Source organism: Mixophyes fleayi, chromosome 6 (genome assembly GCF_038048845.1).
Source record: "Mixophyes fleayi isolate aMixFle1 chromosome 6, aMixFle1.hap1, whole genome shotgun sequence".
Classification (NCBI taxonomy): Eukaryota; Metazoa; Chordata; class Amphibia; order Anura; family Limnodynastidae; genus Mixophyes; species Mixophyes fleayi.
The window spans coordinates 55,637,097-55,653,721 of NC_134407.1; the positions used below are offsets into that span (position 1 = coordinate 55,637,097).

The 16,625-nt window shown below is 37.9% G+C and overlaps 1 protein-coding gene across 1 annotated transcript in view; it reads right to left on the reverse strand.

Annotated features, from left to right (window-relative positions):
- Positions 1 to 10,815, reverse strand: part of NPFFR1 (neuropeptide FF receptor 1) — a 170,341-nt gene extending 159,526 nt beyond the window's left edge. The window contains exon 1 of the mRNA XM_075215201.1: positions 10,349 to 10,815. Coding sequence (XP_075071302.1) covers positions 10,349 to 10,355 — 7 coding nt within the window. The 5' untranslated portion in view covers positions 10,356 to 10,815. The remainder of the gene's footprint in view (positions 1 to 10,348) is intronic.
- Between the last annotated feature and the right edge of the window lie 5,810 nt (positions 10,816 to 16,625).

Below are 16,625 nucleotides of genomic sequence, written 5' to 3' on the forward strand. Positions count from 1 at the left end.
AGAGTTGAGGTTTGGATTGTCACAGATGTGTGGTGACTGGAGCTGCCTTGTCTACATCTGCTGTGAGTGCAGTGTTGGAAAACACATTTCCACTTTGGGGAAGGTCAATAGGAGAGAGAAGCGGGGAATTTAGGTGTCACTGTATGTACATGAATTTGGGTTCGGGAAGTGAAGGGAGGCAGATTGACAGGAAGCTGTGGTTGGAGGCTGGGAAGGCTGAGTGGGAGAAAGAGAAAATAGAACAGTGCATGAGGTTCAGGAAGTGTTCATTATGATGGAAGGAGATTATTATTAGAATTCGGAGCCTGGGTGAAAATGAAAGTGATGCTGAGGTAGAGTGGATGTACATTAAAGAAGGAGAATGTTCCTACTGCCGTATCTCTGCCTCCCTTCATTCAGCCTGTATCTGGAATTGTACTTGTCATTTTAATTTACTTCATACCTGTTCCCTCCCTACCTAATCCTATTCCTATGCCCCCCCCCCCCTGCTCCTCCTATTAAAAAAGGAGGAGAAAGAGGGCAAGAGTTCCACGGGAATGTAAGGCACAGCCAGGGGAGAATACACCACCACTTTGTTAGCCACTGGGTTGAGGTGGGTGTGGGAGGGAATGACCTTCATAGGTGGAGCAGAGTCAGAGGGGAAGTAATAGCAAGGATGCTAGGGAGATGTGAATGGGGTTGGAAGGGTTGGAGGTACACCTTGGATGGGAAGTTTCGAGGTGAAAGGAGGAGCATGAGCAGATAGACAGCGTAGAGGGGCAGATGTCAGCAGGAGTAGTAGTTGAGTGAGAAAGGGGAACAAAAAGGGTGAGTGTAGGTCCAGCTTGTGTAGGCTGGGGTGTGTGGAGGTTGTAGGGAGCAGAGTATTTTAAAGGTCATAGCTGCTCCTATGGGTTGTAAACAATTAAAGATTTGAGAGAGCTGAGTTCAGAGAGTTGTCAAGTGGCAGAATACAATTCCAGTGAGGTAAAAGGCAACAGGAACTCATGTTGGATTTTTTCCTCTTAAAAAGGAAAGGATAAGAGCAGAAAGAACGGGACAGATGAATGACCTGTGGGATCACTTATTCTCATATTATGATTGCTCACAATATAAACTGTAGACTCAATGGAGAGGAAACAACAAGTATCTTAAACCAAGAGGACATTATATTCCGCACAACTCTTTTTTCAGCAGCATCTATGCTGTCCAACATAAATTCATTTTCTCTATTTTATTTCATTTTTCAGTAGAACTAAGATTATTTTATTCTCTCAATTACTACTCTTTACTTCTGTCTTAGGTCAAGTGCCCACAAGTGCCTATTTCATACTACACCCATTCCTTAGTGGTTACAACTTTAAAAACTATGGTGATTGTGTGTAAGCATGGAAGAATGTATTGTGACTTTCTTTGTGCACAGTGTATTACTGTGGATTGATGTAAGCATTGTAAAGTGTTTTTCAACAAGTAATCTTTGAATATTTATCTTAGTTCACATATGCAGTGATAGTATAGACACCAATGTATTATGTAGTGTTCTCTTTAATTATGAGACAGCATGCTATTCACATGCTCTAAATTTGAAGTGATACACTGTTCTACTGGCTCTGGATAAAGATCAAAAAGCCATTTTGTATTGTCCTTTCAGGCTGTATAGTAAGTTTGAACCTGACTTATAGGGGGGAATTCAATTGACAGCGTTACTAGTGAGAAAAACGTGGCCCGCGCACTATTACCATTACTACAGTAATAGTGCGCATTATAACCGTTAGTACGGTAATTTCAAGGCTGATTTTTGTACGCAGCTCCGGGAGTTGCGAGCAGAAATCTGCGTTAAAATTACCGTACTAACGGTAATAGTGCGCAGGCTGCGTTATTCTCACAAGTAACGCTGTCAGTTAAATTCCCCCTATCATAAAGATAAGACAACCTGTAACTAAGCAGACAATAATAGTATATCACTGATGATAAACCTGGCTACTGTAATACACACACAAATAGATGATCTGTACACTATTGTTGTTAATATATTATTCTATTTGTCCATAAACGTAGGAATGTTTGTGTGAATAATTTTTCTAAGTTTGACTTTACTATTGAAACATATTCTTATTGCTTATACTGTGAAACAAATTTTCATTAATTCATACAAATACCATGATTGTTTTGGTTGAAATGTTGCACTCTATTCTGAGTGTTTGTCTGTAGCAGTCTAGTCTCCTCTCCTCTGCTAGGGGAAATCACTTAATATCATAGATGTCTATGAGACCTCCCAGCGTATGCATCTTGTACCTAACATTACTGGGATTTATATGCTAACCTAGTACAAACATGTTCTAATAACAAAAGAAGAAACACAAGGTTATAATGTGTAGGCACTCATAAGGTCCACACTGATATCTATATAAAATACTAACCTTTATTGGCATTCATTCAAATTATTTTTACATTGCAAACCTTGTACTCCCTAGCGAAATATTAAATGAAAAAATGATAGCAGATAAGTGAAGAAATGTGATAGGTTAATTATATAGCCTCAAAGGTCCTCAAGATTTATTTAGAGTATATAATTAAAGACTCATTCATATGTATGTAGTATTATTTTTCCTATATAGTGTGACAAAGGATTTTTTTGCGGGTTATGAAAGAAATGGGTTTTTATTTGTCACCTTACAATTTTTCTATTTGATAACATAAAAATGATTCTGTTTTTCTATTATCTATAAATATATTCTTTCCATACATTGCAAATGTGGGCAAGTGAGATTTCTGCATTTTTATGTACAAGTAGAAATAACAGCTCCTTTGCTGGTTATAGCAGTGACCTGGGGGATTTTTCTTTGTGTTTGTTCCTTTCAGTATAACCTCACCCTTTCAAGCACCTGCTATGAACCTCTAAACTTATTGAGCAACTTCCACTTCTGTATTGTATATTCATATTTTATGTAATAACTTATTTGCACATCCCACAGATATCTATGGGCATCAAAAACATAAATTACCTGCTTTGTCTTACTTACAATACATCTGTTATTTCTCCTTAAGGATGCATTATGCGGTTTCTTGTCTATTTTGACATAATGTACTCCTCACTAATTGAATTCCATTTTTATAGGCAGTTTCCAGTCTATACTGATTAATACCGTTTATATGCAGTTTATGTTTCGTCATAATTCATGGTCTGTAAAATAACATAATTTGACCTCTCAGCTGTCTTGATTCCATCAGGATAGTCCTGATTTTAGAGGTCTGACAAACTCAGCCATGGACTTCAGAAACAATTGGGAGTTATTTTCTACTCTTCATTTTCATTAAATGCTGCACAAGCCAGTTTATTGTACATGCATCATGAAAGGGAAGAGGTAGATGGAGGTAGTTGGAGGGAGACGGTACCCATGCCCTTCATGATGTGGGCCACATCAGGGACAGAGCCAGAGGGCCCCCAACCGCGTCAGCGTGTGGTCGTGATTTCCCTTTCCTCAGCAATGTCGCCACACACATTCACATCATGTACCAGTCAGTACCTTTTGACTGGCTCTGTTTTGACCATTGTGATTCCGGGCCAAAAGCGGAAGTAGAAAGTGAAACTGTGCATTTCACCTGCACTCCATTCACCAAGCACAATGCACATTTGCCTCCCAGCTGCAATCAACAGACTGCAGAGTGTATATTTAAATTTAATGGCAAATCTATTGGACATTTGTTTTTTTTTACATTGATTGTTAAACTTTGAATAATTGCAAATTTTTTGTACTTTAATAAGTATTGAACTCTGAATGACATGATGCAAGACCAATGGTGTGGAGTAAAATTAGTGTTGTGACATCTGATGCATTAGATCCGCATCCTCTGGCGGCACAGTGATGTTCACAATAGGCCCTCTAATTTTCAGCCCCAGGCCCGTGTGGATCTGAATCTGCTCCTTCTCTCCCCTTCAAACATTCATTGTCCAGTGCACCAGTGACTGGTACATACCTCTCAACTTTCCCAATGTGGGACAGATATGTCCATGGGAAGACGACAGGGCGGAGCCCTGTAATCGGAAATGTTCAGCCGAAGTTGGGACAGTTGGTAGGTAGACAACAGGATATTTTTCATTTTGGAAACACATAAGAATGGCTGGATCACTTCAATGTGACCTTTAGTGCAGTCCTCTTTCCATAGACTGTCAATAGACTTATTTCCACCATACCTGATAATAATCCTATTGATTTACATTATCTGGCATTGCTGCCTGCTTGGGTCCATAAACACAGAGAAAACACCAGGCAAACATTTTAGTGGTTTAATTGCAGAAGTCAGTTCAAGGTAATTTATTTCTCAAACTTTTAATTTTACTGGTCAAAATTGCAGTTTACATTTATATTGCATGTGTTCCTTTGAGAATATTGCTTAGAGACAAACAAATGACTGCCACTGAAAATAAATCAACTGCTGTATATACAAAAGTGGATGGTCTTGGATTAACAATTTGCTTTTTTGGTTAATGTTGGCAGACTACACAATATCACTTCTTGTATTCTCTATACTGGATGTACTTTTCTGTATCTATTTTGTAGCTACAGACAAATGCACACCACTACTTCTCTTGTTCTGAAGGCTGGATATCATTCTCATATTTTATTTTGTAATTGTTTTATTGTTCTTTGCTGGGTGCAATTCTTATTATCCCTTCTTGTAAGGTGCTATTTTTTTGGGAGTGAGCTGCATCTATATAACTTGTAAATGTAGTATGTAAATACTTGATAGCTTATTTGTACACTAAAATTTAAAGTTGAAATTTGTGTGCTACATGAAAAAACAGTCAGTATTTAACTTATGTGCAAAACAGGTGCTAATTTGCACCCCTTGCATTGTAACATCGTTTTGTCCAGGAGACTGAAATAAGAAGTTTCTCAAGTTAAGATCCTTAATGAATCAGGCCCTGGATTCCCCTTTCCACTAAAAATTTGTCTAACCATTTCTTAAATATATCAATTGAATCTGTCATCACAACCTTCCCTGGCAGTGAATTCCATATCTTGACTGCCTTTACTGTAGAGAACCCCTTCTTTTGCTGGTTGTGAAACTTCCTCTCCTCTAACCTTAGCAGGTGACCGCGTGTCTTGTGTACAGTCCTTGGGGTAAAAAGTTCCTATGAAAGTTTTCTGTATTGACCTTTAATGTATTTGGATATAGTAATCATATCCCCTCTTAGACACCTCTTTTCTAACGAAAACATGCCTAAACTGGCTAACCTTTTTTCATAACTTAATGACTCCATACCTTTTATCAATTTTGTCGCCTTTCTCTGAACCCTTTCTAGTTCCAAAATGTCTTTTTTATAGAGTGTGCCCAGAACTGTACTGCATATTCAAGATGAGGTTTTACCAATGATTAATATAGTGGCAAAATTACACTGTCTTCCCTTGCACCTATGCCATTTTGTATGCATGCCAATTCTTTGTTTGCCTTTGCAGCTGCTGCTTGACATTGAGTACTATTGCTAAGTCTACTGTCTACGAGCACTCCCAAATGCTTTTCCATTTTAGATTCCCTTATATTTATACCATTTAATTTATAGATTGCATGCTTGTTTTTGATCTCTAACTACATAACCTTACCTTGATCTCTCTTCATCTTCCATTTAGCCGCCCAATCCTCCAGTTTATTCAAGTTCCTCTGCAGTGAAACTACATCTTGCTTTGCTTTTATTACCTTACAAAGTTTGGTATCAACTGCAAAAATGGAAAATTTTCTCTCTAAACCATTACCAAGGTCATGAATAAATAAATTAAAAAGTAGTGGCCCCAACATGGAACCTTGTGATACACCACTTAAAACTTTTGACAAATTAGAAAATGTTCCATTTATCACAACTCTCTGTTCCCTATTCTCCAACCAGTTTTTGACCCAAGCACAAATGTTGTTTCATAGACCCAGTTCCCTTATTTTGTAAACCTACCTCTTGTGTGTCACTGTATCCAATTCGTTTGCAAAATCCAAGTAGACCACATCTACTGTACCACCATGGTCTAAATTCCTACTAACTTCCTTGTAGAATCTAATCAGATTAGATGACCTATCCCTTACAAATCCATGCTGATTCCCACTAATAATCTTATGGCGCACCAAGGAATTCTGAATACTATTCCTTAATATACCAACCATTAGCTCCCCACTATTGATGTCAGGCTTACAGGTCTATAATTCCCTGGTTGTAATCTCATTCCCTTTTTAAACAATGACACCACATCTGCTATTCGTCAATCACCCGCTACAGAGCCAGATGTAATTGAATCTATGAAAATTAGGAATAGCGGTCTAGCTATTTCTGAGTTTAGCTCCACAAGAACCCTTGGGTGTATGCCATCTGGACCTGGAGAATTATTTATCTTTTTATTCAGTTGCCTTTGGACTTCTTCCTTTGTCAGCCAAGTATTAATTAATGGAATGGTTACATTTCAATTTTTATGTATTATTACTACCATTTGTTCCACTCTAGTAAATACTGAAAAAAGAATGTGTTCACTACCTCTGCTTTTTCCTTATCAATCAATCCACCCATCTCATTTCTAGGTGTGCTATATGTCACGTTTTCTTCTAAAATTATTGGGACAGGACACATTTTCAAGAGTTACAATAAGATGGTTGTTGTTGCACTGATGGTTGTAGCTTAAGTACTGTACTAGCTATATATTTTATGTGTAATGAAATTTACAGCTGCAGTAGCTACAGCATTGCTCATTACTAACTGCATTTTTGTATATTCCTTCCATCTGTATTGTGGTTCATTGGGTGTTCAATAAGCAGGTGCCTACATTGGATTTTCTGAATTGAATAGAGATATAAAACACATGCAGAATAGATAAATCATGGCATCAGATTCCCAAAGTGTCCATCTTTTGCACTACTTTATCAGCTCTCAAAAGTGTCTTTCCAATTCCCAAATTCGTTGCCCACATGTGAACTTCATGGGAATTGTATCACATTAGAAGTGATCTTTGCTGTGTCCAGTGTATGTAAATATAAAGAATTATCTATGTAGATGTCATAAGTATTTTCAATACTGGGGTTAACTTTTGCAATATCATTGCCTGACAGATTGATATTGGAACACAATTCTACAGTTAATTGAAAAGAGAAACAAATGTTCATCTAATACTGTAGAGTATAGTATGGTGTCAAAGAGCTACATATTACCTACTTGAGAAATCACTGAAAATGAAATAGGAGTGAGAGAGAGACGGCGTAGGCAAATATTTAATAACAACAAACTTTTCCCACATATGGTGAGATCTGTAAAGCCTTGTGAAGAAAAATTACAATTTCCAGACGCTATATTAATACCTATTTTTCTATGCCGTTAGTGACGTATTACACAGTTCTCCTCTTGACACCTTCCTACAGTCTGACTGTTGTAATTTAGCTCAATAGTAGATTCCGACTAACTTAAACTAAAAATGCAAGGATTTCCATGGGTCAGGTTACGCAACAGGGCTATTACAGCGTACTGGGTGTGGGTAAAAACCGGAATTGCGGGAATACCAGGACGGCAGAATGATTTGGCTCCCTGCAGCGCTCTCTACTGCTTGGTGTCTTGAGTGAAGCTTGTTGTGTTTTTTCTGTCTGTATAGTGCATTCAGTTCTGCTACACAGATATGTTCTCTGTAATATGTGGAACAACTATTACAGATATTATATTGCATATATATTGTGTATATATATATATATATATATATATATATATATATATATATATCTCAAAAAAGAAGGGGCGCTTCCATGGTGTGTTATCCAAGTTAAAAGTTTTATTCCAAGTAGTAAAATCACACGTACCAGATGGTAGAAATATTCAGGCATAAAGAATGCAACAGCTCAAGTCTGATATCCACATACGAACAGCTCTATCTGAAGCTGCTCGAAGTCAGAGAGTCTCCACAGTCACCTCTACGCGTTTCATCACTCAGGACTTCATCAGGAGGTGTGGACTAATACATCACAGCTCACATGTGTCTCTGACCAGCGGGGCTAGATTTCTACCATCTGGTACATGTGATTTTACTGTTTGGAATAAAACTTTTAACTTGGATAACACACCATGGAAGCGCCCCTTCTTTGTTGATATTTTAGGAGTTTGGTTGTTGCCCTGTGGAGATCGGGAGATAGAAGGGAAGGACACGCAGATTTCATCCTGCTGGTGTATTGAAATCTAGTGAAACAAAGGCTTTTCACGAACAAGCACGCTGAGACTATATTATTCACTGCATTAGACTTGTGCGCACCGATTGTTGGTATTGTTAATATATATATATATATATATATATATATATATATATATATATACATATACATATATACATATTTACATATATACATACACACACACATAATATATTTATATATATTTCATAGCTACATTTTCTAGTTATCCGTTCTACCTCCCTGAATGTGTATCGGAATGGAGCGCTGAATGCATTACCCATCCATTCCGGCTGCTGGAATGGAGTTTCGAGGACCTTAACCATCGATTCCAGCTGCCAAAATCGTGCTCTGAACACCTTAGCCATCCATTACGGCTGCCAGAATGAATGTTTGAATACCTTAGCCATCTATTCCGGCAACCAGAATGGATGTTGCATTTATTCCGGGTGCTGGAATAGATGTCTCAATATCTTAGCCATCCATTCCGGGTGCCAGAATGGATGCCTGAGTACCTTAGTCACCCATCCCGGCTACTAGAATCAGGCTCTAAGTATCTTAGACATCTATTCCAAGTTCCCGGAAAGGGGCTCAGAGTAACCTAACCATCCATTCCTGCTGCCGGAATGGGGCTCAGAGTACCCTAACCATCCATTCCCGCTGCCGGAATGGATGTCTGAGTACCTTAACCATTCATTTCAGGTGCTAGAATGGATGCCTGAGTTGGGCTCTAAGTATCTTAGAGAACTATTCCGAATGCCAGAATGGGGCTGAGTACCTTAGCCATCCATTCTGGGTGCCGGAATAGATGTCTGAGTATATTAGTGATCCATTATGGGTGTCAGAATAAGGTTTTGTTTATATTAATCATCCATTCCGGTTGCCAGAATGGATGATTAATGTACTCAGAGCCCCATACCGGCAGCCAGAGTGGATGGGTAATGTACCTGTAGACCCATTATGGCATTCGGAATGGATGGGTAAGGTACTCAGAAACCCATTCCGGGACCCAGAATGAATAGCTATGGTTATAATAGACCCATTCTGGCACCCGGACTGGATAGCTATGGAACTCTGAGACCCATTCCGGCACCCGGAATGGATAGCTATGGTACTGGCAAACCCATTCCGACACCCGGAATGGATAGCTATGGTACTGGCAGACCCATTCCGGCACCCGGAATGGGTAGCTAAGGTTCTCAGAGCTCCATTCTGGCAGCTGTAATGGATGGTTAAGGTCCTTGAAGCCCCATTTCGGCAGCTAGAATGGATGGGTAAGGTACTCACAGACCCATTCCAGCACCTGGAATGGATGGGTAAGGTACTGGCAGACCCATTGCAGAAGGATGGCTAAGGTCCTCAGAGCTCCATTCTGGCAGCCGTAAAGGATGGTTAAGGTCCTCGGAGCCCCATTGCGGCACCCGGATTGGAAAGGTAAGGTGCTCAAAGCCCCAATTCGGTACCCAGAATGGGTGGGTAATGCACTCAGAGCTCCAATCTGACATACATTTAGGCAGGTATAACTAGAATATATGGCTATGATATACAGAAATATATATAAATATACTATGTGTATGTATATATATATATATATATATATATATATATATATATATATATACACACACACACACACGTACACAATACAATATATCTGCAATATAATATGTGTTGTTGCACATATTACAGAGAACATATCTGTGTAGCAGAACAGAATGCATTATATAGGGAGAGAAAACACAACAAGCTTTACTCAAGACAACAAACAGCTGAGGGCGCTGTAGTAAGCTGACTCATGACTCATTCATGCGTTCCGGCATTCCAGCAGTTCCGACTTTTATCTAATCCCCAGTGTACGTGTTGTAGAAAAGTGCTGTCATCACTGATACAGCCCAGACTGACGTGCACTGTCTGGGCTTCTCTATGAAAGCACAAACATGTTATGATGATAAATGGAACTACTTAAAACACTATCTATGAGTCAGGACAAAAGTACAATCCGAAATTCTGTGCAGACTGATTCTACTATCAGTCCCCGTCATTGTCCATAACAATATTCATATACTCTGTACAGTTTATACAAGATGTTTATGTGGGATCCCTGCCATACTTTGGATGTACACATACATTAGTTTACTATAAAATGTGCAAATAAAATGAGAGAAATTAATACTATTGTGCTCACCTTCCATTATGTCTTTCTAAAGCCAGCAGGTGGAGTCCCTGGCTGTTGTGGGTGCGATGAGATCTCCCCTTTCTAGGTCCTGGTGTGTAAATCCCCTGCAGTTACTGCAGTCTCCAGACTAAAAGCCAAATTGCGTTGAGGATCCTTTTAGTTATCACACAGCAACATATCATATTCACATATCTCCTTGTCTGCAATAAATATTAGCCTTGCATGCTACTGGGGTAGTCCCACTAAACAACATTGATTTCAAAGTCTTTTTAAAGTTTCCTGTTTGTGAAGATAAAAAATAGCAGCACTTCTACAAATCACTACTTGATTAATACATCCTTGATATATAATCTGCATAAATCAGCCATTTGTCCATCGGACAGTTTCTACAATAAATCCATTAGGCAGTTTCTGTACTTAATCCTCGACAGAGATGATGAGCAGCTGATTTGCTCACACGCAGCCTCCTGGTACTCTATCAGTTAGGCAGAGAGAGATATTGAGAGGAGCTAGTGGTCTGTGGCATCTCCTCCCCACCTTATTCACAGTTCTGAATTCCCTCCCTTCATTAGGCTGTCTGAGTCACCAACGTCAATGCAGAGCTCGTAATACCTCCTGAAGAGACTGGGGTCTGCAGGCTGATTTGTTATTACACGTTTCCCATCCTAATGCTATAGTATTACAGTATTATTATCAATATTATTATTATTAGTAGTAGTAGTAGTATTCATAGCAGAGCATGAGCCATTTTTCTAAAAGGTAACCACAAACCAATTGTGCAGGTGCACTTTTAAGAATTTAAAATCCTAACTGTACATTCAGTTTTTATGAACTGAGTTATTCTTCATATGTGATACCGTACATTGGCAAGCTAAGGAGATACAAACGCTTTGATATAAACTTTTTTTCCTCTCTATGACATCTGCAATCCAATAAATTTGAAATGTATCTATACTCTGCAAAATACCTGTTGCCCTGAATGATTTATTGCTTTTATAGATATAACACATTGTAAAAAGGTGGTATAAAAAGTAATCAAATGCATCTTCATCACTCTGAGTGAATATGCTGACATGCATGTGTATGCTAGGTTCACACAATCGTTTAATAATTGCACACACCAACAGTTCACAAACCCAAATTTCCTGTTGTAAACTCCTTGTGAAATTGTTAAAGGAAATGATTTGAAAGTGTCTGGGAATTACACAGATCTGAGTTTTAGTGTTTTCCAAGTGAAGCCGAGTCATGATTCGTTTTTGTGCACTAATTTCTCAAAACAAGGTAAAATGTAATTTCCGGGAAAATATCGATGCAGAATATCCGTGAGTGCAGCTGGACATCTTGCGAGTCAGCCAACTGTCTTTTCCTATATACTTTCAAGGTGAAAATGCACCCAAATCTAGCCCCATTAAAACACACACACACACACACACACACACACACACACAAAAACAAACACACAGACAGACAGACAGATAGATAGATAGATAGATAGATAGATAGATAGATATGTATAGACATATATATATATATATTATGTATATACATACATGAATATATATATATATATAAGTTAACCCGTGCATGATACTCATGCATTCTAGTCAAATCAATCTACTTAAGGTGTTAAAAAGGTTCTTGTCATGCATTTGGGGCTAGGCCAGGCCTCCTCAGGGGAAGAGCGTTACTTCCCGACGCAAGCACCCTTTTTTAACGTGGTTTTGTCCACATGTCACCACCTCATCATTTTTCTCCATCACCTCATCCTTCATCTTTATCGCCACATCCTTCATCAAGCTACTTAAGGTGTTAAAAACTCCCCACTGTCACCCCCGGCAACCACCAACCACTCCCAACTGTCACTTCTCCTTCAAGAAATATATAGGTCAGTGTATAACTCTGCCCAGCAGGTGGCGCTGCAGCTTGTTTTTTTTTCCAAACACGCCACTAGGCATTTATATAGTATATATATATATATATATATATATATATATATAGTATATATATATATGTTTACATATATATAATATATATATATAGTATATATATATGTTTATATATATATATATATATATATATACATACAGTTAGCCCTCACTCATTTTCTCCTGTTCCATTTTAGTACAGGCAGTGTGTAGGGAGGATGTTAGCTACATTGCTCTGCTCTTAAAATAGCGTTCAGGGACATAGAAAGCAATGAAATCATGTGATTATTTTAAAGCTGCTCAGTATAGATCAGTCAGCTAGAATAGTTTGCTGATCAATTGGCTTTAATTTTATTCTTTCTGAGAGTTTATACAGAGTATTGGCTACTGGTTGTTATTGATGCATATATAATAGTAATAGTAAATAGACTGAATTAGATATCATTCTGAACTAAGTAGTATATTTAGTGGAGAAAAACAGAGTGCTTTTGCCGTATGACTATTAACAACAGAATCCAAAAAACAAGATTTATTTTTTTTAAATTTGAAGTTTTTCTAGTGAATCTTGTGTGAAGAAGTGATATCTGAATTGATTTTGTAAAAAACTGGGTGTTAGTATGCGAGTGTCAATGCAGCTGCACACCCAAAAACACACTATATATTCTAAAAAAAATATCTATTTTTCACTCCAAAAATGCAAATGAATGTTACAATCTAGTTTCTTAAAATATGTAGAAGTGGAAATACTAGAACCTATGGAAACATTCAGGAAATCTATATGAGTAGCATGATATTTATGTGTAAATTTAAGGTTATAATTGTCAATATTTAGATAATTAACAAATTCCCGTGCATGGGTTTCCCCACCACTCCAAATAATAAATTGATCATCTATATACTGGCCACAGAGGACAAGGTCCTCTATGACCAGTATATAGACAGTGAAGCTATAGTAACAGACAGAGGTCATTGGTTAGACAGTTGTATGAATGAATAGAGTAACACATTTATAAAAGTAAATAAACAAAGGTGGGTTGTACTCATACCAAAAATTTCAAAGATTAGTATGATGCACCTCTCGATGGGCAGAGCATTAATCATTAGCCAAGAGCGGAGCTACAGGTAGGATAGATCTGTGCCATAATGCTGCTCCTATATATATATTTATATATTTATATATATATATATATATATATATATATATATATATATATATATAGTTTGTTTGTGTGTATTTAATTGGGCTAGATTTGTGTGCATTTTCACCTTGAAAGTATATCGGAAAAGACAGTTGGCTGGATGTGTCGAGCTGTACAACAGTACTGTTTGCATCAGGCTTGAGTAAGGCGAACAAGTGTGTATACTTACACTCTCAATAGCGTAACAATGCTGTTTGACAGTGTTGGTGGCAAATGTTAATGTTGCATAACCTACTTGTACACAATAAATCACGTATCATATACACAACAAGAATAATGTCTGGACAGTTATTAATACATTTTCAATATACAATTTAATTATACAAACACACACAACATAAATTAAATACAAACATCTTGTTTTCCCATTTAAAAATCAATGGGAATCTTACTGCCTGCAGTTGTCCAAATGTAATTTAAATAACGCAAGTAGATGGCCACATTAGCATGGCTGCTATATTATGTAAAATACTATCAGTTGAAGAGGTAAATCAGCAATTAGCCAATCAGATTGGCAAAATAGTGCTGCATTATTATGTATCGTTGTAACATCTTCCTGACATATACATATGCATCCAGGTCTACTTTAGTTGCAATTACATGACCATGCCCTTACTGTACTCTGCTTAGCCCTTTCCTCAGTGAGCCTTAAATGTATGATGTGCCAATATCTGGATGTAATGCATGCTTTTTTTGGTAGACACAGTATGAAAATATGTAAACAAAACCCAGGTGAAGGTTCAACTGTACATGAGCCCCTGTAAATTTATCTACAGTTAAATACAGTTAAATATGCAGTACATAGAATTACTTGTTGCTGTCTCATAGGCATTTTCTGCTTAGTTTGTGCTCATACATAGAAATAAAGATGCTCAGAAGCGGCTCTGTCTTCAATAAATGTCATTAAGACTTACCTTCCATCTAAGATCTTCCATTATGATTCTCACTCTTCAATAAACAGTTTCAAACATATTCAAATAAACATTTATATAACATCTGTTTCTTGCTGAGTTAGGAGAACCATGGGATATTGCTTGAGATCCTTTTTAGTTATTTAAATATTTGTGTTAAAAAAATCCAAAACCAATATGTGGTCATTTATATAAAAATAGCTTTATAGCTGTACTATACCTTTACCACATTGTATGTATGGATTTTCAGAAACATGTCATCCGTAGCAGTAAAATATGAAAAGTGTTGCAGAAGCCAAATGATGTTTTACTAAAACCATTAGTTCTTTTACTAATTTATATTCTCCTAAATTACTTTGAAAGAGCGCAAGAGACAAAATATTGTACAACAAGACTTCGATGGAAACCACACAGTAATTGTTTAAACAGGGGCATAGTGCTTTAAATTGCTGTATTTAATGTTTATCACATGTATGCTAAATGTGAAAGACATATAGAACTTATATGGCAGGGTTTATCAAATGCAGTACTCCGGGAACCCTAACAGTGCATGCTTTCCCTATCTCCTTACCGGAGCACAGATGTGTTCACTACTGGCAGACACATTGCAAAAGGTCCACAGGTGGTATAATTATTTCACTTGTCATCTGGAAAACATGCACAGTTACAAATCCTGAGGACTGGATTTGAGAAACACTGCTCTGTAGTGTCTATACGTGTCTATATGTCACAGAACATGTGATAAACTTTACTAATATATAATTACATATTGTATCTCATGCATATATTCTTATAACAATTCAGATTATTGTCTAGTTTATCAATAGGATTAAAACTGATACCTAACTATAGATTTGGTTATAAATGTCATGCAGGTAACTGCAAGCAACATCAAACCTATCTTATATCATATGGCAGGAAATATTCATTATTGAATTACACATGAAATCATGTTGCAGTGCTGTATATATTCTGCAATTGATCACATGCATTTGTTACGTAGTATGTTACAGTGCCATTTAACTTGTGTCCAGTTTTTATAAAAATCTTTACTTTATTTTAAAAAAATGGTAACTAATTTTTTATTTTTTGCATTGTGGAAAAAAGGTTATTGGAGCACATCCAAATGCTTGCATTTAAATAATCTGTAGCAGGAGGGCGTGGCTTGGGAGCTACCCTGAATGGCCGCTGATCCAAGGGGGCTCCTACAAGCTGCTCACTAACTGGACACATGAGCGTACTTAAGGTGCTCTATAATATCGGGGACACCTCCCAGCGGCTGCTTGACTTCACCCCGATTCTGAAGACAGGCATACCTTCTCCCGTCGTCACGCTGAAACAGTGGGCGTCATCTTGCCTCAAAGTGGCAAGGTCTACTTATGGCGGTACTCATTTAGGAAAGAAGAGTTTCCACTACCCTTTCTCCTCAGCAGATGGTGGAAGTGATTATAACAGCCACAGCTTGGTGTATTGCTGTCATCTGACTAACCCACGCAGGGAAGGTAACAGGTACCGAACTCTATACATGACGACTGCAGAATCCCCACAGTCTGCCTCCTACTGCTCCCCACTGATAAAGCCCCCTCACATACTATTCTTCCCTGACCAGAAGTGCGTTTCCAGACCAGTACTTCACTAGACAAACACAGGTGTTGCATGAGCAGAAACCCCAGAACTGTGCAAGACACAAAGACTGTGGACATTACTTTTATAAGAATATTCATTGCAAGCGTCTGCCTCATTTCATATTCTTTTTACAACTAAATCAGCAAGACCTTTCCCTCACCCAGACTGATAAGCAGGGACAAAATATAAAAACTGTGTCCAGTACAGGAATAAAGCTTTTCAGACCTAATTTTTTTTAACTGCCTGCAGTTTGCTGCCATCTGGTGGCGCAACATTCTCCTGCTGAGACACTCAGGATATAAAATACAATATATCTCTTGTATGGAGATTCCCACCTGTAGCTGCACTGACTAACCAATACAGGGGTTGCCAGTCGAAAATAGCAACCTCCAGATCTGAGTGCCATAAGCTCTGGGATAGCATCCTAATTGGACTTTTCTTTTTTGCTTGAGCTCTTATGACACATGTTGTTGCCTTGAGGCCCTTTTGAATCTCCCCACCTGTCCTCAACAGGTGGGGGAATGAAGACTCAACAATTCTCATGACATGAGAAAACAATGCTGACGTATTCACCTCCCTCCCCCCAGGAGCACAAAGTGATGCTGACCATACAAGTACCGCAATT